Source organism: Papaver somniferum, chromosome 1, assembly GCF_003573695.1.
Source record: "Papaver somniferum cultivar HN1 chromosome 1, ASM357369v1, whole genome shotgun sequence".
Classification (NCBI taxonomy): domain Eukaryota; kingdom Viridiplantae; phylum Streptophyta; class Magnoliopsida; order Ranunculales; family Papaveraceae; genus Papaver; species Papaver somniferum.
In genome coordinates, this window is record NC_039358.1 from 218,942,164 (window position 1) to 218,957,377 (window position 15,214).

The 15,214-nt window shown below is 35.1% G+C and overlaps 1 protein-coding gene across 1 annotated transcript; it reads left to right on the top strand.

The window, feature by feature from the left end:
• The first annotated feature begins 10,837 nt into the window (after nt 1–10,837).
• On the top strand, nt 10,838–14,665 carry LOC113316212 (biotin synthase, mitochondrial-like). Its single transcript, XM_026564433.1, has 6 exons — nt 10,838–11,140; nt 12,011–12,190; nt 12,874–12,980; nt 13,061–13,266; nt 13,554–13,693; nt 14,120–14,665. Exons 1-6 carry the CDS (start codon nt 10,940–10,942, stop codon nt 14,420–14,422), a joined length of 1,137 nt encoding a protein of 378 aa, XP_026420218.1. The 5' UTR covers nt 10,838–10,939; the 3' UTR covers nt 14,423–14,665.
• The last annotated feature ends 549 nt before the right edge of the window (nt 14,666–15,214 follow it).

Here is a 15,214-nt window from a genome sequence, read left to right on the forward strand (position 1 = left end):
TAACATATTGAACGAATTACAAGAGGATTTTAAATCTCAGTCTTTAGACTGCATCACCTCAAAGCATGAATCGATTCATTGCTCAACTCCTGATACTTCCCATAAAGATAGTAGTATTATCTTCTTTTATGAAGAAGTTAGGACGTCTCTTTTTATAAAAAGAGTTTTCTTCGCAGTACTAAAAACTATCTGCAGAAACTGTTTTTTATAAGTTGGAAAACAAGAAATCAGAAACACAAATCTTTTTGGGTTCTCTTGAAGTTCTTTGATAAACTTATAAAAATAGTTCCTTGGGTGTTTCTCAACACTACAAGATGTAAGAGTTGCTGGAGAGAAACTCTCTCTTGGTGCCATGGTAAGCAAGACATTGTTCACCTCAACACAACTTGATTGTATTGGAAATGCATCCTCACCAAGAAATGCCATGTTATGTATACGGTGAGGGAAGCATAAGAACTGTGGCACACATATTATGTTGTGTATGATTTTGAATGTTTGATAACATTGTAGAATTCCATCGGATTCTTCTAAAAAGGTATGTCTCTAAGCTTGAGCAAGTTTTATGATGATCTATGTACCTTGTGTATCGTTCATGTCTACCTAACTTGATTTGTGTTTAAGGTTCTGAAATGTTCCGGTTTGAAAATAATAGTTCGGGATGTTTGGAATACATGGTACACATACCAGATATGTATAACATCATTCAAAATCAAAATCCATGGGTTTAAGTACGCATACCCGTTTGCATATTGCTCCGGGATACGAAAATTCATTTGCAAACCCGTATGCATACTTGACGTCGATATTCGGTAAATTTGTTTTGACCGTAAATTCTTCGTCCGAACTCGGAATGACCTCATTCTTTTTGCATCCTCTTCCTCTTTGAATTCGCTTCAAAATGGTGATGAGAAATCCTAAATTTGGAGGAGTTGAGGTTGTTTTTTCTCCCGTATCTTGTTTTTGAGTGTTTTTCTCCGTTTCGTCACACTTGTTCCACTTCTCTTGGACTAGGGCACTTGTATTCTTGGAGTAATACTCTTCTAAGCTCATTTGTAGCTTTTACAAGAATGTTGTTGGTGATTCACAAAGAAGGAAGTTCAAGAATGGGCAGTAGTACACAATGTTATCGGGTTCTTGAATGTTCACAATCATCTTATGTGAACTATTGTGCATGGTCGTTAATGACTTTGTATGTTCTTCTTTGTTAAGAAAATATTTTTATATGCATTTGGTAGCTATTCCTGGTGTAAATCCGTGCGAAAAATATTGATTCTACCCTCTAAGGACAAATCATCTTGTATGTGCATTACGAGTTTGTCTTGATGTCTTGGAAACTTCTTATGAGATTTTTATTCTTGTTTCTGTTAAGAAGGATAACTAGTGTTTGGAATAGCCATTATTGTGAGTACACATAGCTATGTCCAACGTATTCATCTTCAATGTATTTAGATTTATTTATTTAAATTCTAAAAATTGTTGGAAGATGATTTTTGCAGTATTAATCTTTATGGTTTTATATATTGCAATTTGTTATGGGATATGTGTGTTTGCGTCCGTGAACTATGACTGTCCCATACCTTGTCAAAAGTTAAGTCTTTCGTATGTCGATATGCATGTATTGATAAAATAATGAATGAACTTTTGACATTACAAAAGTTTGAAGCCTATTATGTCATTATTCAAATATTGATGAAAGATAGGATGAATTTTTTTTTATGAGGATTATGTCTATTGTATGTCATTGTGCAAATAGTGATGGAAAATAGAATGAATCCTTGTTTATTCCGCAGTATTAATCTTCCCTGATCCATATTTTATGTATATATTGTGAGGCTCCGTAAGTTCTCTTATGTCGAGCAATTCCGATTAGATTAATCATGGGTTCTCTTGTGGTTAATTTAATTGAGTATTTCTGGATTCAAATTCATATTCATATGTGATTTGTTATGTCCAAAGAAATCATTCTTTTCTTATGAAATTAAGGTCGCTCTTGTTGTTCTTTCGGGAATGACATTTTATGGGGGAGAGTTCTTAATTGAACTTGTGCTTAATTACCAAATCTTTGTGGGGAGTATGGCTGTGGAATATTATAGGAGTTATCTTGTATCTTTGTAAACTCCTTGATGAAAGCATTTAGCTTCGGCTATATGATTGCATCTAAATAAGTTGATATGTGCTTTCTTTTGGTTATGAAATGTCTCAATGGAAATTTTCATTAGGATCCCGTTTTCGTACCTTTGCCAATTTTATTGACAAAAAGGGGGAGAATTAATGTGTAGTTCACACTACAAATACATATGGTTTTCGGATCATTATGTATGAGGGAGTGGTTTCCATGTGAGATGGAGTATTGACTAAGGGGGAATGATACATATCACCATAGTATTGTTGTCGAAGTTGTGATACAATTGAACTTTGATACTTTATAATAATACTATGACACTGTATAACAATGATCGAGAATTCTTGTTTTCTCATTGTTATAGCTACATATTTTCAACAATGATGATGCTAAACTTACAACCTTTGGAATCATTGGAGTACTTGGAAGTGACGAATATTTCAAGTAATGTTGAAGATTAGGCATGTGGAAGGAGAGCTACAAAATTTTATTTATCTATTTTTGTATTCCATATGTATTGATAGTTTTGTCACTAAAATTGACAAAGGGGGAGATTGTTAGAGCACTACTTGGTCGAACTCGCATGCGTTGCTATCTCAAGCATGTTTGTCAATATTAGTGATCAAAACTATAAGTCTTGATTTCTAGTTTACTATAGCCAAGTCTCGGACAAGGATAGAAAGTGTAGTTGGGCTCAATAACTCCATGGCGATCATCATACAAGACGAAGAACTACTCAAGGAACTGGTGGAACTTCATCGACTAAAAGGTATGTGGAAACTTGAACTATCTATCACTCAAAAGTCTATCTACTCTATCTCCTATCTTGAGATAAAATTCTTTTTGCTGTATAGACTTTGATTATACACATTTGCTATTTCGAGCCGAGTTTATCTCGCTTATCTATTTCTCGAAATATGTGTTGGTAATATTTCGCTTTGGCCAAGTTCATCTTTACCTAGTGACGAAAGTCATATTATGTTTCAATCACTTGAAAATGGCTTCGACCAAAAATGGTTTGTGAATAACAACTATATAACGTCCTCTAAGAATGTTTCAATCAATGAAATGAGAGTTTAGATTATATAACCATTGTTGGATATAAGCATTGTGTGGAAACACATACATGTATAAGTCCTTATTCCTTGAACCAAAGTATGCGTACTTTGCTGCTTAGGAAAACCGGAACAGAGTCCGCGAACCCAGTCGGCGTACTTTCGGAGGTTCTCTTCCTGAGAATATCTGCTGGAGTTTTTAAACTTTTACAAACTTATTCCGGGTACTTAAGTCCGCGTACCTAGCCCGCAATGGTTATTTTCTAAAAACGATTATTCGTGAACTTATACTTATATTAACAAGTTTGCAAACTGTGGCTATAAAGTTCATGAATCGATTTGAGTGGATCAAATCGTTTTTACTTCGATTGTGTCTTGTATACTTCTATAAGATTTAAGCAATTGAACAACTCTGTAACTAGTTCATTTGAGTCATTTGAACTAGTTATGGTAAAGAAGAATATGGTTGATATAAAAGTGCTCATATGGCTAACCATTTGGTTAACTACTGTTGAACTAACAAATGTACATGTTTGGGTACGGTTACACAAACCTAAAACGAGCATTTCATTTGTGTGTATAACAAACTAAGTTTCTATCTAACGGTTGAAAGATATTAGCTTGAATCTAATCAGGTTTTCATCTAACGGTGAATATTGAATGCTTTGTTACTAAGCTAACATTGAATGCAAACCCTGATTTGAAAGACTATATAAGGGAGAACTCTAACAACTGAGAAACCTAATCCCCACACCTCCTGTGTGATACTAGTTGTATAATCTAGAGTCGATTCTCCTTTCACCTTAGGTTTCTACCGAGACCCTGTAGGTTAACGACTTGAAGACTTCATTGGGATTGTGAAGACAGACCAGTACTACTTTCTTGTAGTTGTGTGATCTGATCTTGTTGTTTTTATCGTATTGAGTATAATCATAATGATTGGCTTGAGATTGATATCTCCGATAGGCAAGATATAAAAGTAATCACAAACATCTTCGTCTCATCGTTTGTGATTCCACAGTATCTTCTTTCGTCGCGTCGATTAAGATTATTATGAGGTGATTGATAATACTAGGTTGTTCTTAGGGAATATAAGTCCGGGTTATCAATTGGTTCTTGTTCACCTTGATTTATCAAAAGACGGAATAAAACTCGTAGGTATTTTTGTGGGAGACAAATTTATCTATTACCGTAGATTTTTTCGTGTGATACAGATTTGTTTATTAAAGTCTTCGACTTTGGGTCGTAGCAACTCTTAATTGTGGGTGAGATCAACTAAGGGAATCAAGTGTGTAGTATCCTGCTGGGATCAGAGACGTAAGGAGCGCAACTGTACCTTGGATCAGTGTGAGATTGATTGGGGTTCAACTACATTATAGACCGAAGTTAGTTTGTAATAGGCTAGTGTCTGTAGCGGCTTAATACAGTGTGTGTTCAATCTAGATTAGGTCCCGGGGTTTTTCTGCATTTGTGGTTTCCTCGTTAACAAAACTTCTGGTATCTGTGTTATTTGTTTTCCGCATTATATTGTTTATCTTTATAATTGAAATATCACAGATTGTGCGTTTGAATCAATCAATTGGGAAATCCGACCTTTGGTTGTTGATTGAAATTGATTGATCCTTGAACATCGGTCTTTGGTACCATTCAAGTGATTTCTTTTGTATTTCAATTAGACTCGCAAATTTATATTTGCTTGAGTAAGAATTGAATCTATAAAGAGAGATATAACTCTTTGATATACTTTATTAAGATTGAGTCTAGTTGATTCTCTTGAAAGTATATTGGAGTTAGTCCATACAGATTTCTAATCGAAATATTGGGTGTGGTTGTTTTACCCCCGCTTTTTCAGCTACAAAGTTAATTTATTTTGTAATCCATATGTATTGATAGTTTTGTCACTAAAATTGACAAAGGGGGATATTGTTAGAGCACTGCTCGGTCGAACTCGCAAGCGTTATTGTCTCAAGATTTTTTGTCAAGTTTAGTTGATCAAAACTATATACTTGATTTGTAGTCTATTTATAGCTATGTCTCGGATTAGGATATAAGTGTGTAGTTGAGCTTTAGACTTCACGGTGTTCACCAATTGAAGAAGAAGATCTACTAAAGAGCTTGGAGGAACTTCATCAACAAAAAGTATGTGGAGACTAAAATTTATCTATAACTTAGAAGTTTATTCTATTTTATCTTCTAAAGAGACTAATTCGTATATCTATATAGACTTTTACATTATACACATTTGATATTTCGAGCCGAGTTTATCTCGCTTATCTATTTCTCGAAATATGTGTTGGAAGCTTTTTTCTTTAGCTACGCTCATCGTATTCTTGACGAGTTTAGTTGGAAACAATCTATTTGTTGGAAACTAACTATTAAGTCAAAATATGATCATGTGAAAATTACCTTGAACATCTTATATGATTTGTGTGAGACAGTCATTTGATGTTAGCTCGGGAAGTCTCGTATTGATCACTCGATATCACTTGAAAATTACTTGAGCTGATGGTATGTGTGAGATTACCATTGTCGTCTTCCAAGGATGTTTCAATGATTGAAATGAGAGTTTAGAATAATCACCATGTCTGGATACATCACGGTATGATACCTAGTATGCGAACTGTATTGTAATAACTCAGGTCCGGAACTTTTGTTTGCATACCTAGTATGCGAACGGGTTTACCTGAGTTGGGTCCGGAACAGTTGTTCGGGAACCGGGTTTGCGAACGGCTTGACTAGGCCAAGGTCCAGAGCCGTTGTTCGCGTACCTATTTTGTGAACACAATGGTGAAATTTTAAAATCGGTTATGTATGATTCTCATACTCATGAACTAAAACATTTATGATTTAATGAATGCAAATTAACTTTGAAAACTGTGGCCTAATGTTCATGACTTGGTTCTTGTATAAAATACTTTGTACGATTACGAATCAAACCGATTTCGATACAATTTGTTAATATATATTTCTATGAGATAGTGAACAATTTAATAACTCTATTTGAAACACAATTAGATTCATTTTATTATCTATCATGATTGATTGATCTCCATTTTTGATCTAGAAGTGTTAGATGAACGCGGCTAAGAAAAAAGTGTTCATATGGCTAACTTCGGTCAACTGTTATTGAGCCAACTCAATATACATGTTTAAGTACGGTAACCCATATCTAAATATAAGCATATTTCATTCGTGTGTAACAATCTAAGACCATCTAACAATGGATATTGATTACTTAATTTCTAAGCAGACTTAGCTTGAATCTTAAATCAGGAGTTCATCTAACGGTGAATATTGAATGCTTTGTTACAAAGCTATCTTAGCTTTGTTTGTTAGCAACCCTGATTTGAAAGACTATATAAGGGAGAACTCTAGCAAATGTAAAACCTAATTCCGACACTTTCCTGTGTCCTAGTTGCAAACTAGAGTTGATTCTCCTTTAACCTAGGTTTTCCAAAACCATTATTAGGTTAACGACTTGAAGACTTCATTTGGGATTCGTGAAGCCAGATCCAACTATTTTCTATGTGGTTGCGTATTCTGATCTTACTTCTTCTGTCGTATTGAGTTTTATCTTCTCTAAGATTTACTCGAGATTGATCTCCGATAGGTAAGATATAAAAAGAAATCACAACAGTTCTTCATCTCAGACTCTTGTGATTCCGCAATAACTTCTTATGTTAATCAGTTAGGTTACTGTGAGGTGACTAATATTTCTAGGCTGCTCTTCGAGAGTATAAGACCGGATTATTAGTTGGTTCCTGTTCACCTTGATCTTTGTATCAAAATACGAAACAAACAGAATAAAAGATAAACAGATTTGTGGGAAACAAATTTGTTTATAAGTCTTGGACTTTGGGTCGTAACAACTCTTAGTTGTGGGTGAAAACAGCTAAGGGAATCAAGTGCGCAGAATCCGGCGTGGTTCTAGAGGCGTAAGGAATGCGACTGTACCTTAATCGGTGTAAGACTTGGTTAGGGATCTACTACATTCCAGTACGAAGTTAACTTATAGTAGGCTAGAGTATGTAGTGGATTAATACAATGTGGTTTTCAAATCTAGACTAGGTCCCGGGGTTTCTATGCATTTGCGGTTTCCTTGTTAACAAAATTTCTGGTCTTTGTGTTATTTCTTTTCCGCATTATATTTGTTTATATAATTGAAATATCACAGGTTGTGCGTAGTTCAATTATTTGATAAATCTGACCTTGATTGTTGGATAGAACTTGATTGACACTTGATTATTGGTATTTGGTACCGTCCAAGTTATTTCTCATATCAATCAGGCTCGCAGATTTCTATCTATTTGATTTATTGATTGTATTGAGAAGGAGTCTCACTTTTAAGTTGGTGCTCTCGGAATTAAATTGGAGTTTAGTCCATACAGATTTCCGAACGACTTATTATATGTGGTTGTTATACCTACGTTTTTTTCACATATCTTGAATATATATAATTCTGAAGCATCTGCCAATTACCTGTGGTAGAATCAACAAGTTATAGTTCACAAAGAGAATGCTTCAATTCTGAATACGTCTAAATTTTCTTTATAAATGGACGTGTTCTAAAATATTCTGGTCATCCGAGTAAAATGTATGTTACGTGCTTACTAAATCATTCTTTTTGTGTTTGTTTTTGTTCAATGGTATAAAGCATGATACCATATATCATCATACGCTTCACATTGACAAACATGATTAATAAATTAAAAACTTCGACCCCAACATGAAACATATATTTCACTTTCATTATTATAAACAAATTGAGTTATTTTTTTTCTTACCAACCTCAAAACTTGAGTAAGAAATTTCAATTTTGGAAAAAATTTACATTGTTTAAAATGCGCCTTTGATTGAAAAAAACAATACAAAGTTGAGTTTCACACAATAAAAGAGACTGGTTCGATGAGGTCTACTTTGCTTACGGGTCCTAGAATTTTTAATGTTATTTCTCATAATATATCTAAGTTTGCCTTGAGAGAAAACCTTTGGTCGAATAATAATTGCAGCGAACAATGTCTCAATTTTATCGATGCAATCTAACGAAAGAATATCCACTTGTATACCAAACCCAGAAATACACATGATACGAAGGCAAGGAAGAGAAGATAAGAGGATGATTTTTTTTTGCATTCAAAACAGGCGATAAGAGGATAGTTTGACTAATGGTTTAAATATGTGATTTGTAAGCCTTTTCTAAGACGTTTTTCGGGTATTGTCCTACTAATTCTTACTTAAAATGGGTATTGCAAATGATATGTAAGAATTTTTCATATAATTAAAAGCTTTTTTGGTTGATGTTTAATATATCCATAAAACTTGCAAAGATGAATCATGTACATTTTTTTTTTAATGTGGATGGGTGCTTAGTATTTTATATCTCTATCCATTATTTTTCCTGATTACTACATTAGCATTATTGGTTCAAATCACTTTATGTTATCTGAGATCATATTTTTCTATAAACCTTTCTTGAATTATCGTTCAGATTTAAGTTCACCGAGTCAAAATCCGAGGAGTTTAGCTTGTCATACAAAGACTTAAACTTTGAATTGACTGGATCTATATGATCATCAACAAGTGTTTGAGGGGTACGAAACTTTGACAGTGACACTGTGACATTTAGATTAATGATTCAATTATCATCCCAAATATATATCAATATACCTACCATCCTCTACTATTTTGATCCACTAACCTCAAACCTCAATATCTCATTTACGAAAGTTGGAATTTTTTTTTTCTTTTTTTTCTGATATGTCATTTACGAAGGTTGCAGTTTTTTTTCTTCATTTCTTAAAAGTCGGATTCTTTTTTAAATTTCTTTATGTTTTGGTTGGTCCATTTTTTTTCTTTTTTAATCCCCATCCTAATGCTGAGTTTCAAGCTCACATTCAGGTCGTTCATATCATCATATAAGACCGGGTTTAGTGGGCATTCCCAGCCACTTCCCAAACACCTTTACACATCAGCCTGGGAAGGACCTGACTCTTGCGGTTTTCCCAGAGAAATCCAGAGACGGCTAACCATTAGCCGTTCTGAGAAAAAAAAACAGACAACAATCAACCGTTCTTAAAATAACGGTCAGTGATCACCTGCTTCACTAAAAACGATTATCCATTAACCGTTATTCCTATCTTGACCAGTCAAACCCCGTTGAATCGGCTAACCATTAACCGTTCTACAATTTCACCTAAAAGTTACAGAAACTCGACAGAGTTTTGTTGTTCATCCTTTTTGTTTTTTCCCCTTTCAGTTCATCTTCTTCCACTCAATAAAAAATCAAACACCATTGTTTTCTCCATTTTTTTTGTTTGGGTTTGTTGAAGGAAGGGTGAATTCGCATTTGCCTATGATTGGGAGGGGTTTCAACCACTAAATCCCTAAAGGTAAACCATTTTAACCTTAAATCCTAGTTCCCATTTTTGTTTTCAGTTAGGATTAATTTGGTAAAACTGATAGGTTATTAACACAAATTGAATTCCACAACTATTAGTTACTGCTTTGTATTTGTTTAAAATGAATTGAACATAATAAATTTTTGTTAGTTATTGATGAATATGATTGATTGTTTAGTTATTGATGAACATGGTTGATTTGTAGTCATATTTGATTTTAAATTATCCTAATGATGTTGCATGTCTTGTAATTTGTATAATACACAATGGATAGAAACAATGATACAAAAAAAATTGTTAGTAAAATATGCTTTTGAGTATATAGTTAAGTTTTTCCTCCAAGAGGTTTACATTTTTTTAGTTGATTTTCAATAATTGATTTTCATACGTTTCTATTTTTTTTGTTTGGTGCATTTAGATAATGATATGGAGCAGCCGACGGACCAAAAATTGTGATTCGTATGTGAGTAAATGCACCATTACACATGTACATCCAACACAATTGAAAATAAATATTACTCCGACAAATCTCAAAACAAATAGAGTGTAACCATTAATCGTAAAACAAAACATAAACTGCAAATGAGTGTACATGGAGTGTAAACGAAAAAAGGTCAAGGAACGGTTAGCCCATTAACCGTTCTAAGAAAGGAAAAACGGTCGATGAGTAACCGTTCCATTGGAACAAACAATGATTGTCCGTTATTATGAAGAAGAACGGTTAATGATTGCATGTTTTCTGCTTTTTCAAAACGGCTAATGGATAACCGTTTCCGGAGTCTTCCCGCTGGGATTCCCGCACACTAGGGAAGCCTTGCGGGAAGACCCACCTTTGGCCACGCTTTTCTTGGCTGGGAAGGGCTTGGGCATTCTGAGACTCTCTGAAAATCTTTATGGACTAACAGGAGATTTGGAAACTCTCTAGAAACTATTTGAAATCACATTTGACTAACCCCTGTAATAACTTTACCACGGTAATACACCAATCCCTGGTGGTCTATTTTTGTTAATACTGTAATGGAATTATGCGCTGGTGGTGAATTGATTGGTAGGATAGTAAACACATTGTACTGTACCGGTGTACCCAAAGGAAAGCAGCTGGGCCGTTGAACCAAACTAGTACCATAATAACGACGATTAGGACCCAGCGGTCCCAGCCTATCTCCATCTAGTTTCAAACGTGTCGATATTCTAATGGCCGTTTTCTACTATGCTCCCATTATAAAATGAAAATTTCCTAAATTGTCTCACAACTCATCTGTGAAGAAGTATTTTTTTTATTATTACATCTCTCTCCTCACCTCCTCCGTTAACTCCAAGAAGAGAGTGTGGTTTTCACTCTGTAATTTTAGAATTTTAGAAAAATGATGATGATTAGATCGTTGAGACTTCGTGTTCATCCATCACTGTATATTTCTTCATTTTCAACTCTATCATCATCTTCTTCTTCAGCTGCAGCCGTACAAGCAGATAGAACAATTAAAGAAGGTCCAAGAAATAATTGGACTAAAGATGAAATTAAACATGTTTATGACTCTCCTGTGCTCGATCTTCTCTACCATGGAGTAATTTCTTCTTCTCCTTCATTTTCCTTACATTTTATGCTATTTTGTTTTTTATTTTTTTGGATTCTGTGATTGTTTAACCTTGATTTGAGATTTTGAGCAATTTTTTTTTTCATGATCTGATTCTGAGGTTGTTTTTGATGGTTGATATACTAATTGAGGTGATGAGAAAAGTGTGTAAGTAAATGTTTGATAAAATGTGGTAGAGAGGAGATGATTTTGGTATTCCTCTTTAAGTCACTAAAAAGCCTGTTGGTTCATATTAGAGATCCAAGCCGTAAATGTAGGAAAACAGATGAAAATTTTAAAATTGGTAAACATTAGAGAAGGTTAGAGGTATAATTTACAGCGTTGAGAAGGCAACACATGGGTAGTACACTACACCGTGACTGTCTTGTGCCAAAATGTAGTAGTATGTGTCACAACATGTCTCGTGGGGTTTAAGGTTTGATTTCGGAAGCAAATTGCAATTTAAGCCTCAATCAAAATGAGTTATAACAGATAGTTACAAACAAGAAACTCTAACCTGTTCAAGAAAAGCAATTATATGGTTTTATAGGTTGTTGAGTAGCGTGCAATTCCATCTAGAGACCATGTTGTTCGAGCAGTGAGTCTGTTTTCCTGTTGGCCCTGATTTTAGAAACTAATTCATTTCGTAAATTGTAAGTTTGTTTTCTCTTACTATATGAACCAGAAGAGTCTCTTGTAGTTCTACCATGGAGCTGACTCGTTTGATCCCACACTAGTTTTTGTGACTACTGAATCTCTTGTTTGCAAGTCATTTTGTGTGTGTGTTATTTATTGAACTTCTGTTGATAAAGCTATTTATGTAGAATGCGTTCTAATATAACACATTATGGCTTTTTGTAGGCACAAGTCCATCGACATGCTCATAATTTTAGGGAAGTGCAGCAATGCACTCTTCTCTCTGTTAAAACAGGCGGGTGTAGTGAGGATTGTTCGTATTGTCCACAATCTTCAAGGTATAACACTGGGCTGAAAGCCCAAAAAATGATGGGCAAGGATGCTGTTCTGGAGGCAGCAGAAAAGGTGAGGGTTTTGTTTTTATTTGCTACTTTGGTTTGCATTGTTCTAGTTGAAGTGCTAAACTAGTTTAGAATCATGCTCAGCATTTGTTAGTCAGAAATTTGCAGTAGAGCTCTGCCCTCTTTTGGTATGTCTTGTTTTCATATAGTGTCTTGTCAAAAAACTTTCTCTGTGAACTCATGTGAAGGAGGTGATCCTCCAAACGCCAATCTTTAGCTTTTGGAAATAATAAGAAGATTCTCTTAAGAATTATAGTGGATCTGTATGGTGACAATCCGTAAGGACTTTTTCAGTAGCAAGCTCATGTGCAAGATGCAGCTAATATGTAAGTATGAGGAGAAGTTACTTGATCAGTAAGAATTGATTGATTGCCACTGAGTAAGGTGATATCAGTCATGGTGTTGAAACTATCTGTATCACAACGAATTTGTGGGTTCCAAGTTGGTTTTCTTATATGAGTCAAATTAGTTGAAAAGAGCACGTAGGTTTATGGATAAAATGGATGTATCAGGTGAGATAGTAATTAGATAGTCAGACTCGCTTCCAAACCCGTCTTTTCATAACATGCTAACACTTCCATCGCTTTATTTAAATAAAATGTTGGTCACCTATTACTTATTCATTATCTCAATTAAGTTTGTTTGGCTTTCTCTAGTTAAGTGTTGACTTATCTTTTGGTTACCCAGGCAAAAGAGGCAGGCAGTACGCGTTTCTGCATGGGAGCTGCCTGGAGAGACACAGTAGGCAGAAAGACAAATTTTAAACAAATTCTAGAATACGTTAAAGAAATTAGGTATGTGTCTTCGAAAAGTTTTGCGATAATGAATTGCTTTACAGAAAGAACTAAAGCGCTCTTGACATTATACTTTTTAGGGGCATGGGGATGGAGGTATGCTGCACTTTAGGTATGATAGAGAAGCAGCAGGCGGTGGAACTCAAGGAGGCAGGACTAACTGCATATAATCACAATCTTGATACTTCAAGAGAGTTTTACCCAAACATCATCACCACTAGATCTTATGATGAGCGTCTGGAAACTCTAAAGTTCGTCCGGGAAGCAGGGATTAATGTCTGCTCAGGTACTTTTCCAGACAGCTTCATTAAGGTCTTAGATTTTTGTTTCACTATAAATCTCATGAAGATTTCACGACGTGCCCAGATGGTGACTAATAAGCTGAATTAGTTTATTTGACAACTTATTCTTGGATTTCCTTGATGACAAGCTGCTGTGGGAAACCAAGAGAAACTTCATTTGATTTGTCTGAAGTGAAAACTATATACTGTTTCCTTTTTTAAGTGATTCTGTTGTTTGTAAACAGGATTTACATTTTCTGTTCATGCCTATTTTCTCTCTCTCTGTCTTCAGGAGGAATTATTGGGCTTGGCGAAGCTGAAGAAGATCGAGTTGGTCTGTTGCACACTCTAGCAACACTGCCCGAGCACCCAGAAAGTGTTCCAATAAATGCATTGCTTGCAGTGAAAGGAACACCTCTCGAGGATCAAAAGGTATATTTTTTTTCAATTTTCCGAGTTGATAATATATAATTGAGTATGTGGGCTGCTGGCCCACGTCTATTTTCCAACAAAAATGAAAATAGTGGTTCCTCTAATAGATGTGCAACTTCCTTGACCAGATATACCTTATGGTTAGAAGGGAACAATTAAAGATATAACGGTTTTAAGATCTGGTCTAAGGTTAGCATTAATATAATGCTAAACCGCCATTGTACTACCATAGTTAACAATTCAATAATTTTAATAAGGTTATATAGAAAGTCTGTAAGTTAGTTTGAGGTTTGTATATTAGTTTTCGGTAGGCAAAGGGTAACATGAGAGAGTCTATGTTGGTTAGAGAACAAATAAGTAAACTGCAAAAAATGTGTTTGTACCTTCAGCAATTGAGGTCTCATTGCAGCCTTTTCTTTTCTTTAGCCAGTTGAAATCTGGGAGATGATCCGCATGATTGCTACTGCTCGGATAGTGATGCCGAAAGCAATGGTCAGATTATCAGCGGGGCGCGTTCGATTTTCCATGTCCGAGCAAGCACTCTGCTTCCTTGCTGGTGCCAATTCAATATTCACAGGCGAGAAGCTCTTGACAACCCCGAATAATGATTTTGATGCTGACCAAATGATGTTCAAGGTTTTAGGGCTGACACCAAAGGCTCCAGATTTTGACCAAAAAGCAACATCTTTCGAAGCTGAGAGATGTGAACAAGAAGCAACTGCCTCATAGTAATAGTTGATGTTCTAATTTTTTATTTTCTAATCTTTTTATTCTTTAGATAAAACACCCTGTCCCTACCCCTCCATGTGAGCTTCATTTTCAGATAAACGTTGAATGTGAAACCCGGCCTACTTATAAAATTAGTTAACATTAAAATCTCCATTTTTGTGGTCTAGTGTATGCACTAATTGATTAGATATCTTCTGTTAATCCATCTTGTACCATATAAAGATATCAGTTTCTGCTGTAGCAGCCTTCCTAGATGGAAATTTGTAAGATAACACAGTGAACCATCTCTTAAGAAATTGAATCTTCTTATATTCATGTATACATTGTTAGAGAATCAGCACCTAATCAGGATTACTATAGCTTAAAACATGCTGTTAGTTACTGCACACTTCGGATCTTAATATTCTAAAACAAGATAGTATTTGATAAGCAAGGAGATAATAAGATAAAGTTTATTGTTATACCTGGCTAGAAGATAATCGACCTCCTACTTCGTAGACCTGTATCTTCCATTTGACAATATTAGATGGAGACACACCCTCGCCTTTATAGTTTAACTAAGATGGCACTTAATGGATGAAACTTGAGGTACTTTAGCTTTATGTGCCATCCCCTCCAACCATATGGTTATATCAAACTCAGATGAATGTGCAGCAACCTCACAAGGGACTATGCAGTGGAGGCTGCGGCCTAGTCCTTTGATTGTGCAGTAGCCAAGTGGGTGGGATAAGCATTCAGATGTGCAGAAACAAAACTGGGTGGGATAAACAATTCATTGTGCAGCAACCAAGT

Coding starts and splice junctions, on each gene's coding strand:
- LOC113316212 (XM_026564433.1), top strand. CDS start 10,940: ATGATGATGATTAGATCGTTGAGACTTCGTGTTCATCCATCACTGTAT. Junction 11,141..12,010: donor TCGATCTTCTCTACCATGGA/GTAATTTCTTCT, acceptor GGCTTTTTGTAG/GCACAAGTCCATCGACATGC. Junction 12,191..12,873: donor TTCTGGAGGCAGCAGAAAAG/GTGAGGGTTTTG, acceptor TTGGTTACCCAG/GCAAAAGAGGCAGGCAGTAC.